The 16,862-nt window shown below is 54.4% G+C and overlaps 1 protein-coding gene and 2 long non-coding RNA genes across 3 annotated transcripts; 2 read left to right on the top strand and 1 right to left on the bottom strand.

Annotated features, from left to right (window-relative positions):
* The first annotated feature begins 2,031 nt into the window (after window positions 1-2,031).
* Window positions 2,032-6,847, top strand: LOC104475792 (uncharacterized). The gene has a single exon (XM_010115361.2). It carries the CDS (start codon window positions 2,093-2,095, stop codon window positions 6,527-6,529), a length of 4,437 nt encoding a protein of 1,478 aa, XP_010113663.2. The 5' UTR covers window positions 2,032-2,092; the 3' UTR covers window positions 6,530-6,847.
* Window positions 6,848-8,003: 1,156 nt separating this feature from the next.
* Window positions 8,004-14,959, top strand: LOC147600106 (uncharacterized). Its single transcript, XR_015259107.1, has 2 exons — window positions 8,004-12,159; window positions 14,783-14,959. It is a non-coding gene; the product is annotated as an uncharacterized LOC147600106 (long non-coding RNA).
* Window positions 14,960-15,502: 543 nt separating this feature from the next.
* LOC147600105 (uncharacterized) lies at window positions 15,503-16,749 on the bottom strand. Its single transcript, XR_015259064.1, has 2 exons — window positions 15,830-16,749; window positions 15,503-15,700 (listed from the first exon to the last, which is right to left on the bottom strand). It is a non-coding gene; the product is annotated as an uncharacterized LOC147600105 (long non-coding RNA).
* Window positions 16,750-16,862: the final 113 nt, after the last annotated feature.

Below are 16,862 nucleotides of genomic sequence, written 5' to 3'. Positions count from 1 at the left end.
TTTATCCCTTTTGTTATTCAGCAGAGCAAGGGGAGGAGCTGGGCTGTGTAAGAGATCCTGGCTGACATAACCCTTCCCATGCAGGGCTCTGGAGAGGGGCCAGGTTGTACCTGTGCATTTTTATTTAAATTAATCCCAGGCATTGTGAATTAAAAGTGCACCAGGTAGAACCAGTTGAGACGGTTGCTGGAGGGCGGTTTTTTCTCGCCCGGGTGTAGTAGAGCACTCTTGAGGTACGTTGTTTATCACTGACGCCGGGAGTAGGTTCTGGAGGTGCCGGGGCACATTCAGCAAGGCGAGCTTGCTCAGCCTTTCCGGGTGGTTTTGGGAAAATCCTGCCCAAGAAGCCTTTAAGGAAAATGAGTGGCCGTGATTGAGATGCGAAGCCTCGTTATCCTTAAAAATTAGGGCAAGCTGGAAAGTAAAGGGCTGGCTAGCAGATGCTCAGGGTTGGCTGCAACCTAGCATTTCTGGGCGAAGAGGAGAGCGGGTGCCACCTGGCCAGCCCAGAGCCCGAAGTGGCCCCTGGGTGCCTTTCGCTGCCCTTTGCAGAGTTTGGGAGCAGACCTGAGCCAGAGGAAAGTGGGTTGCTGGAGGTGCCTCCCCGGCGCTTGTCGGTTCAAAGAAAGCAGCCAGCAAGCAGTAAGTAAGCAGCAGGTGAGGGCTGCCCAGGGCGGCTCTGGCACACTGACCGCCGCCGAGCACAGCCGGCTCTGGTCCCCGGCTTTCCCTCCTCCTCCTCTCTGCTGATGGCTCCTCTGAGCTGGGGCTCTTGCTCCCTGTCCACCTGTTGAGCACGGTGCCTGGCAGCGTTGGGAGGGAAAACCTGCTCCAGGTAAAGCTGCTTCTCTCCACCCTGGTCCCAAACCCTGTGATAAGCGTTGCCTCCCTCGACCCAGCTGAGTGTGCGAGGTCGGTGACCAATGCTGCTGGGGGAGAGCAAGGCTGCAGGAGGGGAGAAATTACTTTCACTCCTCTGGTTCAAGGCCAGGAGGTGCAAAGTGCAACTGTTAGTGCAAAGCAACTCAGTGTTGCTGTGCCAGGCAGCGTGGGTGCCAAGGCGCACAGCCCCCTCAGCGTGGTGAGGACTGGGTGGGAATCGCCTGTGCTGCCGTTGGGAACAGATACGGTCTCGATAACAGCACCTGGCATGGCACTCCTGATGAGTTCATCCAAGCACTGGGTAATTATCCCTTAACTTCTCTGCCAATAAGTCCTAATTAGTTGCCTCTGCCAAGCAGGTAAATGATGATCACCTCGGTTTGAGAGCTTGCTAGTGGCAGTGATCCTGTGCTGCAGAAGCACGCCTTTCTGAGCGACGACTGCACGTTGGCAGTCAGGCCATCAGCTGCAGAGCTGCTTTATTCGATGGCAGTAAATCAAAGGTCAGAGCAAATGGCAAGGCACCACGCCATGGAAGGGTGCATTGCTGCCTGCACGTCCTGTGGGCTGGGAGCTCGCCAAAATTTCTGCGTCAGTTACAAAGGAGGCTCAGATCTGCTCAGTTTGCCCTAGACCCATCTTCTGCCACCAAGACGTAAGCAGAATTTGAAGACTTACGGTAGTTCAAGATTTCTGGCATCTGGCTGCCCAGCTGGGACGCTACTCTGCTCCCACCCAGCCTGGCTGTGCATATCGAGAACACAGAGGTGTGCAGTCATCCTGGTGGGTCCTGGACCTTCTACGCCAGGCAGTGTGCAGATACTGTTTCTCACTGGGAAATTTAGGTTTGCTTTGAACATCTCACATAGTACCTGCACACCAGGATGCCCTAGTGTAATTATGGGTGCTCTGGCAGTGGGAAACAAAAGCGCAGTCCATGTCCTGCCAGCAGTATGCGTATGTAAGTGTGTGTGCTGGGGACTGAAGGGATGCCTGCCAGCCCCGTGACAACAGGATGCTTGATCTCACCTGGAGGTCAGGCAAGCCATTTGCCTGAGTGGGAGAAGGGTTATTCCAGTTTTGCAGCATAAACTTTTATTCCCTGGGACATGTTACTGATTGCTTCTCTCTTTGTCTCTCTAGTGAGGATGCAGCAGAGACAATAGCAATAGACTCTAACAATCAGCCGAAGTCTCCACTGGAGAAGTTTATGGTCAGACTGTGTACACATCACCAGAAGCAATTCATTCGTGTGCTAAACGACATATACACTGAAGTACAACCAGACTCTGAAGGCCAGCAGTTGTCTGAATCCGGGAGCATGGAGGCCTCTAGTTGTGGCTCCGGTTGTAGCCAGCGAAGCACTGAAAATCGGGATAAGGGTGCTACTTGTACTGAATCAAAGCTCCCTTCTTCCTCGGACCCGGGACAGTCAGGGTCCGATGGCCCCCTGCATGTTACGGGACAAGCCTCGAAGCAGCCGGCAGAGCTGAAGTCTCTGGACAGAGCAGAGAGCTCCAGTCCTGCTTTGAGAAGGGACTTCTCCGAGCTCCCCGTCACCAGGCTTCGTTCTGCTAGTCCAAAGGATAGCTTCACTCAAGGATACCTCAGCATGTTGAACTCTTCCTCTTTGAATTTCCATCATGCCGCAAAGAGCCTGGAAGGGCAGCAAACTGCTGGACACGAGCAAGAAGCCGGTGTCAGAAAGTGTGAGGACAATAAAGAGCAGCTAGCAGGTAAGACTCTCGTGGAAGGTTATATCTCGGTCAAAGTGGCAAATGTGAACGGCAGCGAGGACAGCTTAGACAGCTGTCTAGGATCCCAAAAGAGCTCTTTCAGAGCTCTGTCAGAAGAGTCCTGGGATCCTGGCTTTGCGGTGACCCCCCCTCGCAGAGCTGACAAAGAGAACACCTTACAATGCAGCTCGAAAGCATCTTTGCACCAGGACTTAGACGCAAAAGAACAAGATGCGAGACCAAAGCAAGAAAACCACCTGCACGCCATGGCCAAGGGCAAGGCAGGCTGCCACCTGCACCCAGCTGACAAGGGCCCGCTCGACAAGTCCAAAGAGGGCTGGCTGCCTGCCGGTGCCTCGCCAGCTACCCACCGGACCCCCGGTGGGCACCCCCGCGCCAAGGCAGCCTCCCTCAGATCCACTCGAAAGAGCAAGAAGGCGTCAGGCCTGAGGATCAACGACTACGACAACCAGTGTGACGTGGTCTACATCAGCCAGCCCATCACCGAGTGCCATTTCGAGAGCCAGCGGTCCGTGTCATCCCGCAAGACGGCACGGAAGAGCACTCGGGGGTACTACTTCAACGGGGAGTGCTGCGAGCTCCCCACTGTCCGCACGCTGGTTAAGAACTCCCGGGCAGAGGAGAGGGGGAGCAGCCCAGCACTACGAACAGAGACCCTCGTAAGCGCTAAGCCACCCCTGGTGCTCTCGGTGGGGGGGTCTGCAGGGACAGGACGGGAAGGCGAGAAGAGGGTTTCCCTGAGGCTCCTGGCTAAAGGGGCACCAACTAGCCGAGAAACAAAAGAGAGAGCTGAGCCGGGCTCCATGCAGCTCCGGGATACCCGGGCGCTGCGTTCGAGGGAACCCTCCATGGCTGTGCCCTTCTTCTCCCTCTCTGCTCCACCCAGCCCCGAGAAAGAGGACAGCTTGGCAGGCTCACCGCCCCCCGGCTCCCCTCCCGCGGAAGGAGGGGGGACGAGAGCGGGAGGCACTGTCCCCTGGGAGGCTGGCAGCAACCTGGGCTCCTCTGGGGATGGCAGTGGCGGCGGGCAGGCTGTCGATTTTGCTGCCGTTCCCATCTCAGAAGCACCCGGCGGGGAGGAAGGTTGTCCAGGCTCCGATGTACAAACTGATTTGGACCTTCCCACCGGCCCGGAGCCAAAATCTGCCTTGCAACCCCCCACCGCCATGGACACAGCACTCCTGGCCCCTGATGGTGCTGGGGATCCTGCCCAGTTTCCAAGCGCGGGAGACACGGAGCCCTGCGGGCTGCATCTGGTAGAGCCCTCCCCATGCTCTCCAGGCCGGCAGGCTCCCGATGAGCCCCCTGCCCCCCTGGATGGGGAGAGCGCTCTGGAGCTCCCTGCCACCTTGCAGTGTGTGGATGTGAACGAAAGTATCGATGCTGAACCAGAAGCCGAATTACCGGGCGTGGTGGGTGATGGCTCCCTTGAGCAAGAGGAGGCTCTCCCAGCTAGCACAGCCCTCCCCGAAATCTCAGAAGGGGATGCAGTGCGGAATAACAGCCCAGCAGGTGAAAAAGAGCCTGTTGAAGGGGAAATGCTGCCTGAACTCGATGACGCAGACACTGCAGGGAAAGACTCCGTCTCTTCTAAAGACAGTCTAGACAAGAAGCGAAAGAAAAGCAGGAGAGTGCTTGTGGCATCGGACCGGCGTCTCCGAAGCCAGGAATCCCAGTCACCTGCTGAGGGCCATGCTGAGGATGCTGGTTCTTCCAGCTCTGTGCAGCTTCCTTGCCTTCAGATCAAACTCTCCAAGAGCCCTGGTGCTAAGCGGTTCAAGAGAGAAGTGCACCTGGATGGGGCAACATCTGTGCACTTCCCAAACGACTGCTTCCCCAACGCGCTGCTCAAAACCAGCGAGGGGCCAGGCGCTGGGCAGGTGCCAGAGAGCATCACTGAGCAGCGGCCAGGCGAGGAGAATGGTGTCACTACCAGACAAACCTATAAAAACATCTTAGCGAAAGAGACTGCGGCAGAGGGAGAAATTTCCTCTAAAGATGACCCCCCTGCTAACAGCAGCCAAAGTCAACCAGGTGAGATGCTAGAAATCAGCGTCCAGGCTGATTCTGAGAAGAGAAGCATTCTCCTCCCTCCAGAGAGCAACACGCCTGTGAATGATGCCGAGCAAGTGGATGTGAAACCAGACGATGCCAGCGCAAAGGATGAGGAGCGCTTCGACAGTGCCAGGGACATGGGCAAGCTGGAGAGCTATGAGCCGGTGGCCGGTTCGCCTCCGTGTCCCAGCAGCAGAGGTGGAAGCAAGCATCTACCAGCAAAGACCGCAAAGCATAAAAAGGTCGCCCTGCAGTTTTATAACTTGAGACACGCGCCCACACCTGTAGACACTGCAAAAAAGAGCACACCAGGGAAGGAGTCTATGCAAGCGATCCCCAAACTGAGGGATGAATGCAGTTCAGGGAATGACGACTCCCTGGCATTGGAGGATGTAGACATGGCTGACAGCAAACCAAAGTTCATGGAGTGGTGTGCTGAAGAGGAGAACCAGGAGCTGATTGCCGAGTTCAACTCCCAGTACATGAAAGTTCAGAAGGGCTGGATTCAGCTGGAGAAGGAGGTGCAGCCAACCCCCAAAGTAAAGAACAAAGCAGACAAACTGAAAGAGATTTGGAAAAGCAAGAAAAGGACGCGGAAAAGTAGAGGGTCACTGGAAGTACAGAAGCTTTCTCCTGTCCAGATGCTCTTTATGAAGGCCTTTAAGCTGTCCGACATCTGCCAGTGGTTCCTGGAGACAACTGAAACCAGGTCTCTTGTGATCGTGAAGAAACTCAACACCCGTCTCCCAGGGGAGATCCCCCCCATCAAAGTCCCCATGCAGAAATATTCCTCCTCCAGTCTCTATCCCAGCTCACTGCAAGCTGAACGTTTGAAAAAACACCTGAAGAAGTTCGCAGCCACTACCCCGGCTCGGAATAACCTGAAGAACCAAAAGCTTTGGGCCAGAATTCGGGAGAATGCTGATAAAGCAGAGGCTGAAGAAGCAACCATTCCCAGCCAGATGTCTCCCACTGACGCTAGCAGCGAGGACCTGAGCGAAGACAAAACCATCCAGCCTGTCCCCAGCTTGCCCACGCAGGCCAGCACCAGGATCCTGCGCAAGTACTCCAACCTGCGGGGCAAGCTCCGAGCCCAGCACCGCGTGGTGAAGGCAGAGAAGAGGAGCGATGGCCTGGGGGACTACTCATCCCTGGAGAGCAAGCAGAGCCGGAAGAGCGTGTGCATCAACCCACTTATGTCTCCAAAGTTGGCTTTGCAGATCAAAGCAGATGCCTTCCCTGCTAAATCTCTGTCAGTGGATGGGGTGGGGAAGGGGCGGAAGGGGAAGGGCAGGTCCCAGGAGGACCCCTTGCCCAAAGCCGACCTTCAGCTCAGCAGGAAGAAGAGGACGCTGAAGGAGAGTGGGAGCATCCAGGAGCGGTCCAGCTCCTCCACCAAGGACAAACTGCCTGCCAAGAAGGCCAGTAAAATAAAGCATTCGGAAGTAAATACGAGAGCTCCCGCCACCCGAAAGCAGGCTGCCATGGAGAGGAGCAGTAAGCTGGCTAGAAAAATGTCTTTGAAAGAGAGGAGAGCCCCAAAAAGGCAGCTGGAGAAGATGCGGCTCCCCATGCGGAAGGGCAAGGAGAACACGAGCAGACGGGCTGTGCTGCCCCCCGGCCACGAGGAGCTGGCCAAGTCCCTGAAGCAGAAGCCCCTGGGGGAGTCCTCCACGCGGTCACAGAAGATGGCCAACAAGAAGCCCAGTGGTGGGAAGACCCTGACGAGGTCCATGAAGAAGATGCAGGAGAGCGGCGGGTTGCAGGGGAAGAGGAAGCTGAGGGCAAAAGTGGACTGTTCGCACAGCAAGCGCTTGCGACTGGACCCGAAATAGCAAAGAGCCGGTAGCCATGTACAAAACTGATGTATAGTAGTAACCCTTTACCATGCATTAACTGAAGCTGCTTTTATAAGCTGTAGCAAGCCTTTAAAAATCCGCAGTTAAAGGATAATGCCCACGATTTTAGGCATCGGCAGATGTGTCTCGGACAGAGAAGAGGTCGGCCTGTCTGGCTCTGCTGTTCAGAAGGAAGTTTCTGCAGTTTGAACGTTCCTTGGGTTTTTTTTAAACTTGGAACCAGGCAGTTTTAGTTAAAAGTACAGTGCCTTATTTATCACTTTAAAAATAAAAATAAGAAGCTCGTCTGTGTGATTTGGAGGCTTGCGTTTTATACTTGAGGCACAAGCACTTGTACTGTAGCAGAAAGAAAACCACCTTCGTGCACATGAAGTAGCTTTCGGCAGCCTTTGGGTGCACGCAAACATTTCCCTTTCCTTCAGAGTCCTCCTTCCGTCTGTCTTCTTAGTGGCATTTAACGCAAAACCAAAACCATTTCCCATCAGTGAGGGAGAGAAGGGCGAATCTGTCCTTTTTCGGTTCGTTAGGAGCAGCTGCTGGTGTCCCATACTGTTACCTGCGTTACAGTATTAATTAGCTACTGGTGTGTGTACTGCTGATCGCTGCCTCGCTCCCCCGTTGCACGGCCCGTGGGGTGGGGAGGTCCTGCTTGGGCGGAGGAGGTGCTGCGGGTACCAGGCTGCCGCATCCTGCTGCCGGGCGGGCGCGCTGGGCTGTATCCGTCTTTATTTCTTGCTGGCTTTGGAGATGAATTGGTCCTGCTGTGCCCTGCTTTTGGACAGACCTCCTTCTCCCGTTTTGCTGCGCTCGTGGTGATTTCTGTGGTCTCTGACGGCAAAGCGGTTTCCGCAGCACTTGGCTGGAGGCTGAACCTCTCTCTTTTTACAGGCTCGAGCTCTTTCTGATGTTGGTGCTTTGCAGCAGGGGAGACCTGACCCTCACCCCTTGCTCTTGCGTACCACTTGCCTCGCGCCCTCCTAAGCCAGGATTTGCAGTTGGAACAGGGTCGAGAGAAGGGACTGACTTGAGTTTATTTTTTACCGTAGTTTGCATTTCACCTTTTTCCTGGCAAGTTGCGGTTGGTTTGTCCTTGCTTGTGTCTGCTGCCGTGGAGTCTGAAAGCGGCCAAGCCTCTGCCCTGTCCTGCACCACACCTTCGCAGGGCTGCTCTGCAGGCCTCTGCCGTGCGTTTAAAGCTGGCTGGGGGGGTCTGCAGTGGCAGAGCAGGGTCACGGTGCCTGGCGCCTCTGAGAAAAACCTGTTAGAAGTGCACGGAGCGCGTGCCTGCGCTGGGTCTGCCGGGCAGGGATGCTCAATGGCTGAGAAGGGACTGGGGTGGTCTGCACTTGTGGAAAGGACCCTCCTCAGCTGCTGCATCGCCTCGGCTTCACTTTAGCATTCTGCACAAAGTCTGTTTGCGTGAATCCCGATGGAAGCCTCCTCCCGTGCAGAAAGCAGCAATGCCTGAGAGGGCACCGCGCGGGCTCTGAAGTCGCCCGGCCTTTACAGGCACTGGCTGGTCCTTGCTCAGCTCCTTGTCCCTGCTCAGAGCAAGGCTCTGGGGCAGGCCACGCATTCGAGAGATGCCTGCCCTGGGGGCAGAGGCTAGAGAGGGCTTGGCTGCAACTAGAATTGCTTTTCTCGGTTGACATTGAACCCCAGATCCCAAAGCCCATGGACTGGAGGTGGGAAGCAGATAATTGTCTTTAAATCTTTCGTTCTCCCCATTTAGTGCAGAGGATGAAATGGGGCGTTTGAGATTTGCACGCCCTTCGCAGAGCACCTCTGGCTCTCTCACAGGTATTCCCTTCCCCCAGCGCTGACGCACACGAGGCTGCGGCACATTTTTCTCTTACTATGAAATGGCTGATTTAAAAAAAAAAAAAATCCTTTACCTTTCCTTTGAATTCTGCTAGAATAAGTTAACTCTCTGAACAGCTAGGAAGTGATTAAATCTAGCCTGTCAGTCCCTGTACAGATTAATATGAAGTTATCTATTACTTTAATTTTTACTGCATGCATTAAATATGTCAAACATTCCATCAGAAAATATTTAAAAGCATTTCAGGAGAGGTGTGAGGCAGGAGGGCACTGATGGCAGTTAAATAACTGATCTGTACCAGGTTGTCTTTCCCTCTTGCTTCCTCATCCGTACTTACAATCCTCTTCCCTGCAGCTGGGGCAGCCTCTCCGCAGGGATGCAGGCCTGGGATTTCCCCTCCTTTCCTCGGGCTGGGCGTGCATGTGAGCACCCCTCTCACCTCCACTCCTCATGCTGCTCCCCAGCACCACACCCTCTTTTCCCATCCTTCACAACCCCTCTTTCTCCATCCTTCACCATCGCTCTGGAAGCACCTGCGCCGGGCTGCGCGTGCAGAGCCGTGCGGGGCACCACGCACCGAATGCTCCGTGGGGCTTTCCCTCTCTCTTGCTTTCTGATTTTTTAATTGCTGGTAGATGCAGGCTGTTCTGCTCTCCATCTTCCATGCTTCTAGGAGTGGGAACCTCATCAGGATAAAAACCTCGACAAAGCAGGTAGAGATGCTTTCTGGATGGGGTGCTGCTGCTCCAGCCTCCCGCTGCCCTTCCTGCGCCCTGGGCTGCACCAGCAGCAGTTGAATCAGCGTGGTGAGAGTGAGAGACAGCGGGCATCACACAGGTCTGGGCGTCTGTCCCAGCTCGGTGCGCGCTACTTGGCTTAGGCAGCAGTGGGATCAGTGTGCTGAGGTTCCCGGCAGCGTCCCTGCCAGGCGTCAGCTCCAGGGAGGAATGGCCACCCGGAGAAATCAGACATGCTAAAAGGACAAACGTATTCCTCCCACCCCTTTGAATTTCTAGCCTCGGTGTGTAGTTTTCTGTCATGCCGCTGTTGTTTCAGCTCAGTTGGATGGAGATTTCCTGTGCTGAAGGCAGGTCCCCTTGGGATGGGACAGAGTCCTGACAGCAGGTGCTGTAGGAATGGCAGAGCTCTGGGAGGGAGCGAGGTGGCACTGGCCACGCTGGACAGTGTGCAGGCAACGTGGGCTGAGAAAGTGCCTGCAGCTTGTCTCGGGCTCTGATCGCCTCCGGCCAGCATCTCTGTCCCTCCCTGGGCATGCAGAGGTGTTCAGCCAGCCCTGGCTGTCCCACGGTAGGTACGGCATGTCCTGCACAAAGTAACACTCACGAAATCTGCATAAAGAGCCTCCTGACTTTTAACAGGAGCCGGGCTGTGCCTCGTAGGTGTAAACCTGAGTTTCTGCTCCCTTTAATGAGGAAAGGCAGAGAGTGTGATTTGTGTCGTGATGGGGCTGAAGAGAGTGTTCTGGGCTGGGCTTGGATTGTATTCTTGTCTTCAGAAAGCAAATGAAGATAAAGCAAATAATTCTGAGGGGTTTTTTTTTTTCAAAGAAAAGCATTTTTAAATACAGTTGCCCCAGACTGTCCCTGGGACCAGGTGTGTGCTGCATGTACCCCGTGAGCCCCTGGCTCGGGTGGGCAGATGACGGAGGAGAACCTTGGACACAAGCAGGGACAGGGGACCCTTAAACCCTGCTTGGAGCTGCTGTCTCTCTGCCACCTCCTTTCCTCCCTTATTTAAAAAATACAATTTGGAGCAAAACTGGAGAGATTCTCCTCTGCATCGTGCTGTTTGTGAGGAGCTGGCAGGGACATTTCCTCCCGCAGCTGCTGTGGTGGGTTTAACTCGTGTGGGTGGTTTTTACGGAGAGCAGGTGGGTTTGCTGAGGGACAGGTAGGGTGAAGCCATTGCCTATGGCTTAGTTATTGCAGCAAGCACTTGGGGCACGACCTCTCCAGCCCGCCTCGAGGTGGGAATATTGGTGCTTTAGTATAAATTATCTGAATTTCAGATTTGTGCAATCCTTTGGGTGACCCCAGGGGAGGATGCCCCAGGGGTGAGATAGGCCGGGGGTGGCCGCCATTTCTAGAAAAGCGTTAAGGCTTTCTGCTCTGAGAAAACCCCCAGCTCCTTGCCAGGCTCCTTTCCTTGCTGTTGCTGCTCCGGGAGATGCCGTCTTCATCCCCTTGGCCACTCCGTGTGCATTCTCCACTTGACACCAGTAGCAGCTTCCAGGTCTTGCTGACTACGTGACCTGCCTTTAATGTGCTTCGCACTTGGTTTTGTGAGTGCTTTATTTTGGGGCAGGAAGGAGGAATGCTGTAATGTGCAAGAAAATTGAATTTCAATTTAATTTGCTAGCAAATTAAAAGGTCTGTGTGTGAGGCGACCACCTGGCAGGGTGGCATTGCCTGGGTAGCTCCATTTTCTTTATCAGTGCTCAGATGTTTGAATTTTTTCTCCTTTTTTTCCTGATCAGTCCTTGTGTTGCATTACTCTCTTCCCAGTTTCCTCTCTCCACACAGCCACATTTCAGGTAGAACAGTGCACAAGAGACATGAAAATAGAGATAATACTGTATCTATGACCTGTTGCTCATTGTTAATGACTCGGGACATGCGCTTCTCATTCCTGTTTGTTCTGCAGCAGGCAGGGGCTAGGTGAGCTGCTGAGGCACAGCCCCTGCTTTAGAGTGAGCCTGTTTCCAATAAACACAGCTTCTACGCAAGGCAAGGGATGCACAGGGAGATGTGCACAGGGAAGATCTTAATAAATGGAAGGAAATAAGCAACGAGATTTATCGCCTTGTTCTGCACGGGCATGGAGTGTGTTTCTGCGTTGTGCGGTGCAGAGCTGCCCACTGGCACGACCACAGTGCCATCCTCAGCTCCGCAGCCTCATTGCGCTCCTCCTCCTCCGGGCCACCCCGCAGCTCCCTGCTCCACATCCTCAGCCCCGATTTCAGCACAAGTGCTGCGTCCCACAAAACAGATTCCTGTTTTCTGTTACTTTGGTTTTCTTTACCGGCCACTTTCTCATCCTGTTCTTGAAACTAGTCTCCATCCCAGCTCCCTGCTCCATGTACCAGGAGCAGCATCTTCTTAGCTCCGCACCTCCACGGATGTCCCTGCTGTCTGTTTGCTGCCGGCCCCCCTCTCTCATTTGCCTGGTTGCCTTTTCCTCTCTCACATTGTCAGCAGCAGCTTTGGCTATTCACACTTCACGTGGTCAGGAGCCATCTCACCTCACCTCCAGGAAGGGCTAAGTTTGCTGAGCTCAGAGTCAAAATTTATCTGTCTGGGGTCTGAGGGCTGCGTCAAGAGAAGTTTGAGCGCTGGATGGCTCCTGCTGTCTGTAGCTGTTAGGGTCCTGTCTAGCAGGAACTGTGCTAGCCCCAGAATGGGTCTCTCTGCTGACGGGGTGCGTGCAGGGTATCCAGGTGTTTATATTCACCACTAATTCATCACTAATGAGGTCCTTTTTTTGCTCGTGTTTGCTGTGTGCAGTGGTGTTTCTGTGTTCGACTGCCGGCGCGTCAATGAGACGCCTTTGCAGCAAACGTTCTCCAAAGAGCTGTTTAGCCGGCACTGATGCTTTTGGCAGACTTTCCGCCGCATTGCTGGTCATCCTCCATGAGCCGGAAGAGCGGGATGAACTCACCCCCGCTGCTCTCTGCGTCCCCGTCTCTCCCAGGCTGGGGGGAGCCACGTGGCGCTGGATCGAGTGGGCTGGTGGGCTGCCTGAGCCACTTTTTGATGATGTACAGGTGAGCAAAGCTGTGGCTCAGCCCATGTCCCAGCTGGAAGTGCTGATGTTTCTGAAAGCTCTGCCAGCCCCTAGTAATCTCCCAGAAAATAGAGATGCAGTCTCAGAAGGACACAGATGTACTGCTGCCCTGCTTTAGCTGATGGACAGTTTCCCTCTCCAGCTCGTTTCCCTCCAGCCTGATAATTGCATTCCCAGTTGAAGGCAACTGGGAAAGCCGTGGTTCCCAGCTGCCTGCAGGCATGGGCAGTGCCTGGGGCGGCAGGGAGGTGCGGGCTGCCATCCGGCTCAGACGCTCGCCTTTCCACCACTGGTGGTCACGCCAGGGGAAGACAGCTCAGCCCCAGCCAAGGCGTCCTCGGGTCCCAGACGGCCTGGAAGCAAGGCTGGAGTAGGCTCCCAGGAACGCCACTGCAGCTTTTCTTGTAGCGGTAGGTTTTTTGAGCAAACCATGAGGCTACGATGTCCCTGCATCATGCATGTGTCCCCCTCCCCCCCCGCCGTGTGTCATAGTGTCCGTTCAGCCCATCCTTTAGCTTGGTGGTTGTGAAATGAATCCATCTGTTCTAAGATGTTCTCAGGAGTTCTTGTTTGTATTAAGCTCACCCCTAGGCTTAGCAGAAACCACAGTCCCCATCCTTCCTCCTCCCCTTCCCGTGGACAAGCCCTCTCTTTCATGAGCACTTCCAACCTCTCCCCGAGGGGCGGTGGCGGGGGGCAGCTGGCGGTTTCGATTCAGGGCATGTTGGCAGCTTGGGGGCAGCCGGAGGAGCTGGGATGCGGCCGGCCGGCATTTGCCGTGTGGATCCGGAGGCTGGGTGGTCCCTTGGGCTGCGTTGCTAGCCAATGTTTTCTAAGTCTGTTTGTAAGAGTACCTAATTTTAAAATGAAATGTGAATATATATTATGTGTAGGTGCCATGTAAGATAGTGTTGTGCTAGGCGGCAGGATGCTAACCTACTTTTTAAGCTTTTTTGGGGCAGGAAAAAGCATTTTTCTCTCACTTCGTGCTCACAGGTCTAATATTGTAAATAGTTTTTTAAAATATTTATTTCATGGGCTTTCCACAGGTTCTTGTTCTGACTGGTGTGTTGGTTGGTGGGGCTGTATCGCCCAGCGTGCCACAACCAAAGGGCTGGCTACTGCGGGGTGGGGGATGGGACAGGGTGGGGTGGGGGCGGTGGCGGTGTGTGGTTTGTTTTTTATGTCACATCAAAGTTGAAGCATTAACTCTTTTCTCTTCATCTCATGTTGATGATGTCAGACCTGGCCGATGGCCACGGTCCCCGGGGAGGCGGCAAGCTCCCGTGGCCGGCCGCGATGGCTGTTCCCCAGGGTGGGGGCACTGCAAGCAATAAGATTTGTAGTAATAATGTCTGCATTGATGGCAGGGGCTCTCGGGGCTCAGGGCCAGGCGGGAATAACCCCACTCCCGGCGGGGGCTCGGTCCAGCATGATGGGGGGGGGGGGATCTCTTGGCCTGAGGATGCCCAAGGGATGTCCCCAGGAATGCGGGGGGTGGCGGCTGCCCTCACCCCCAGGGAACCCACCCCAAAACAGCCGAGGTAGGGTAGGAAGTTAACAATAGCAAACTCCCGCTAGCAAATCACTGCAGCGAGCAGCTGCCTTTGGGGCTCCCGCGCTTCCTGCAGGTATGGGGACCCCAGGGAGCACGCCGCTGTTGCCCTTAAAATCCCAGTACTGGCTCCAGAAGGTCGTTTGCTTATTTGCTTACCATTCTGGAGTTTTTATTCTCCTTCTAGGGGGTTTGAGGTCAGTTGGTTATTTTTTCCTAAGCGTGTTTGGATTTTTCTTCTTTTCTTTTTTTTTTTTTTTTTTTTAAAACCCCTTTTTGCCTGGGAGTGTGTACTGGCCGTGCCCCTCCACCCCAGCATCAGCAGGATCATTGCTACTTTTATGGTGGTGGGTCCCTGACTTTGGAGGGTGGAGCGGGAAGTGCTGCTGGGTCCTGGCCCCACAGGACCCCTTGCCAGCCCCATGCTTCCTTTGCCCTTGAACAGGTGTGTTAAAAAAAGAAACAAGAAAAAAAAGGCAACAACAACCCAATAATTTTTTCTTCAGATGCTCAATGTTTAAATATTATCTCCACCCTGATGAAAAATGTTTTTCCTTCATCTGTGTTTGCTTCCCTGGGGAAGTTTTGTTTCTCTGTTTGTTTTTATAAGAATTTTAGACACTGAGCTGAAAAGTCCTCCTGTCCGGTACTGTATGTTTGAGCCTAAGCAATGTGAACTGTACAGACCAGCGGTGGGAAATGGGAGCCGGTGACTGCACCTGGGAGAGCCGCGGCTTGGGACGGCATTCCCGGCTGCGCTGGGGAGCGGGAAGTACTGTCTTGCCAGTTGGGAAAATGAACTGTCTGCTGTGAATTCTCAGTTGGAAATGTGGAGAGGGGTTTCCATTAGATAATGTTTACATACCTCACCTGATGAACCTTTGAAAGTGTATATATAAAAAAAAAAATAAAATAAAATTATATTAAGTTGCTTTAAATCAATATGTATAGCTATAAGAGCTGGGTCATTTGAACTTTGAATATGTATTGACTCTCTAAATGTTGACATTTTGTGAACTCTGTGCTCCTGTCTTTTATTTCATCCTAGCCTATGGAAGAAGTTGTGTTCTTGTTCCAGGTAAAAGGTCCCTGACTCAGATCTGAACTCCTCAAGGATTCCCACCACCTTGTTTTCTTTTCTTCCTCCACTGTCGATATTCACCCTATTGAGCTTTCTAAAGGTCCGTATTTTATTGCAGCTTATTAAACGTTTCTTTGATATCAACGCTTGTTTGGTGTGGTAACTGGCCAAGGGGTGAAGGTGAGTTAGTGCACAAGGAGGGGATCAGGCTGGCACCCTCCAGGTGGGAACCCCCTTGACTCTGGAGGGGGGATACAAATGCCTGGGTGGGATCTGAGTGATCCTATGCCGGTGTCTGAGCAGATTTCTGTTTGTGGTGTGAACAGTGCAACCCCTCGGTGCTGCCCTTCCCCAAGGAGTTACAGGTGCCCGATTTCCCCTTCAGCCCCTCCATCCCTGCAGCAGGCATCCGGCCCTTCAGCTTCTCATGCTGCCCCATGTACGACCCAGGCAGTGATGGCTCCTTTTGCAAGGATAATGCTGGCTCTCCCCAGCCACGAGCCCTCGGCTGAGGGCTGCATGTCCCGGCACCACCTGGGCAATGCTTTGGCAAGACGAGGTGGCTGGTGTTGCTCCAGGAGTAGCCATCAACCATCTCCCCAGCCTGTGCCACCTCCTCCTATGCCCAGCAGCTCCTGAGCACCAGCTGCCCCCTTCTCCCCTCCAGGAAAGAAGAGGCCAAGCCTCTGAATGAATAAATGTCATGTTCACATGGAAGACAACATAGACAATACCAAACATCTCCTAAAACAATACAGCCTCTGCCAGCGGAAGGATGCTCAGCGCCTCTCTCGCCAGCCTAGTACAAACCAGCGTCTTCAACAGTGACACACACAAACCCCACAGGCCAAACAAAGCCACCGTCATTTTCCTGCCCAGTAGCATCTGTAAACAAAAAGAAAACATCATTTGTTGACCCCGAACATATAAAAATACTATAACAAAATGAAATACAAATATATATTAGAATCTGTAAGTATTCTGTATAAAGAGATACTTTAGCGGTTAGCTTACAGCAAGAACAGAAACACAACACAACCAAGCCCCGGCCGGGCTACAGGCAAAATGAGACGCGTCCCGGCTCCTCTGTGCAGCAGAGGGGACTCCTGTGGAGAGTTCTGTGGCAGAAACACATCCCCGTGGCGGTGGGAATGTCCTGGATGCGGTGGTGAGCAGGGACGATGATGGCACCCATGAAGCCAGATGCACCCAGAAGAGCTGCCTGGAGCCCAGCCGCAGCTGCTGTTGCAGACCTGAAGCTGATGAGCTGGAGCAGTGAGCTGGAGAGATCTGGGGCTGCAGCCCTGGCAGGAGTTCGTCTGCCCAGGTGATGTGGTGACGCACTGTCCAGCTGTGTGGTGTCCCATGTCAGGCCTCCACCATCCTTGGTGGAGGACGCACAGCTCAGGTGTGTCCGGTAACCCAGCACAGGCTCCCCATGCTCCCACACCAGCCCAGTGCATCCACTGCAGGCTTCGAGGGGTGCCTGGGCACCAGCACCCAAGTCCAGGAGCTGGCAGGACCTGCCCCAGCAGCGATGTCAGCTCCAGGCTTGGGCATCTCCCACCAGCCCCAGCACCCCCAAGGCTCAAGCCCTGGCACTGGGCACAGCAAACCCACGCCCTGGCTGTCCCAGCAGCCTCCTGCCCTGGCTCACTCGACCAGAGGGACATGGGGCACCACTGCTGAGCTGCAGCATTCCCCCCAGGGCTGAGCCTTTAGGAAAGGGGCTCCTGTGCTGCCCCGTGCAGCTCCCACCTCTGAGCAAAGCCGCTTGGCTGTCCCGGCCATATTTGAGGCCCCTCCACATTAATGGCAGAGTGCTGGACCCCATGGCACAGCTGGCACTGGGAGCCCCCCAGACATCTGCACCCCACTGCCTGTGCCCCTGCTCAGCATGCCTGGGACCACCCTGGTCCTGCTCCACCCAGTGTGGCCCCCTCTGTGCATCCCAGAGCCTGGCCGGCAAGCACAGCCCGGGGGTGCCACCGGTGGGGCAGGCCGCAACCATGGAGCTGGTGGCATTAATTGGGGTGCTCTGGCAGCA

This window comes from Chlamydotis macqueenii, chromosome 7 (genome assembly GCF_036417535.1).
Source record: "Chlamydotis macqueenii isolate bChlMac1 chromosome 7, bChlMac1.mat, whole genome shotgun sequence".
Lineage (NCBI taxonomy): Eukaryota > Metazoa > Chordata > Aves > Otidiformes > Otididae > Chlamydotis > Chlamydotis macqueenii.
This window is presented reverse-complemented; position numbering and strand designations above follow the sequence as displayed.

Excerpts from the sequence above, each read along its gene's own strand:
- LOC104475792 (XM_010115361.2), top strand. The coding sequence starts at position 2,093 with ATGGTCAGACTGTGTACACATCACCAGAAGCAATTCATTCGTGTGCTA.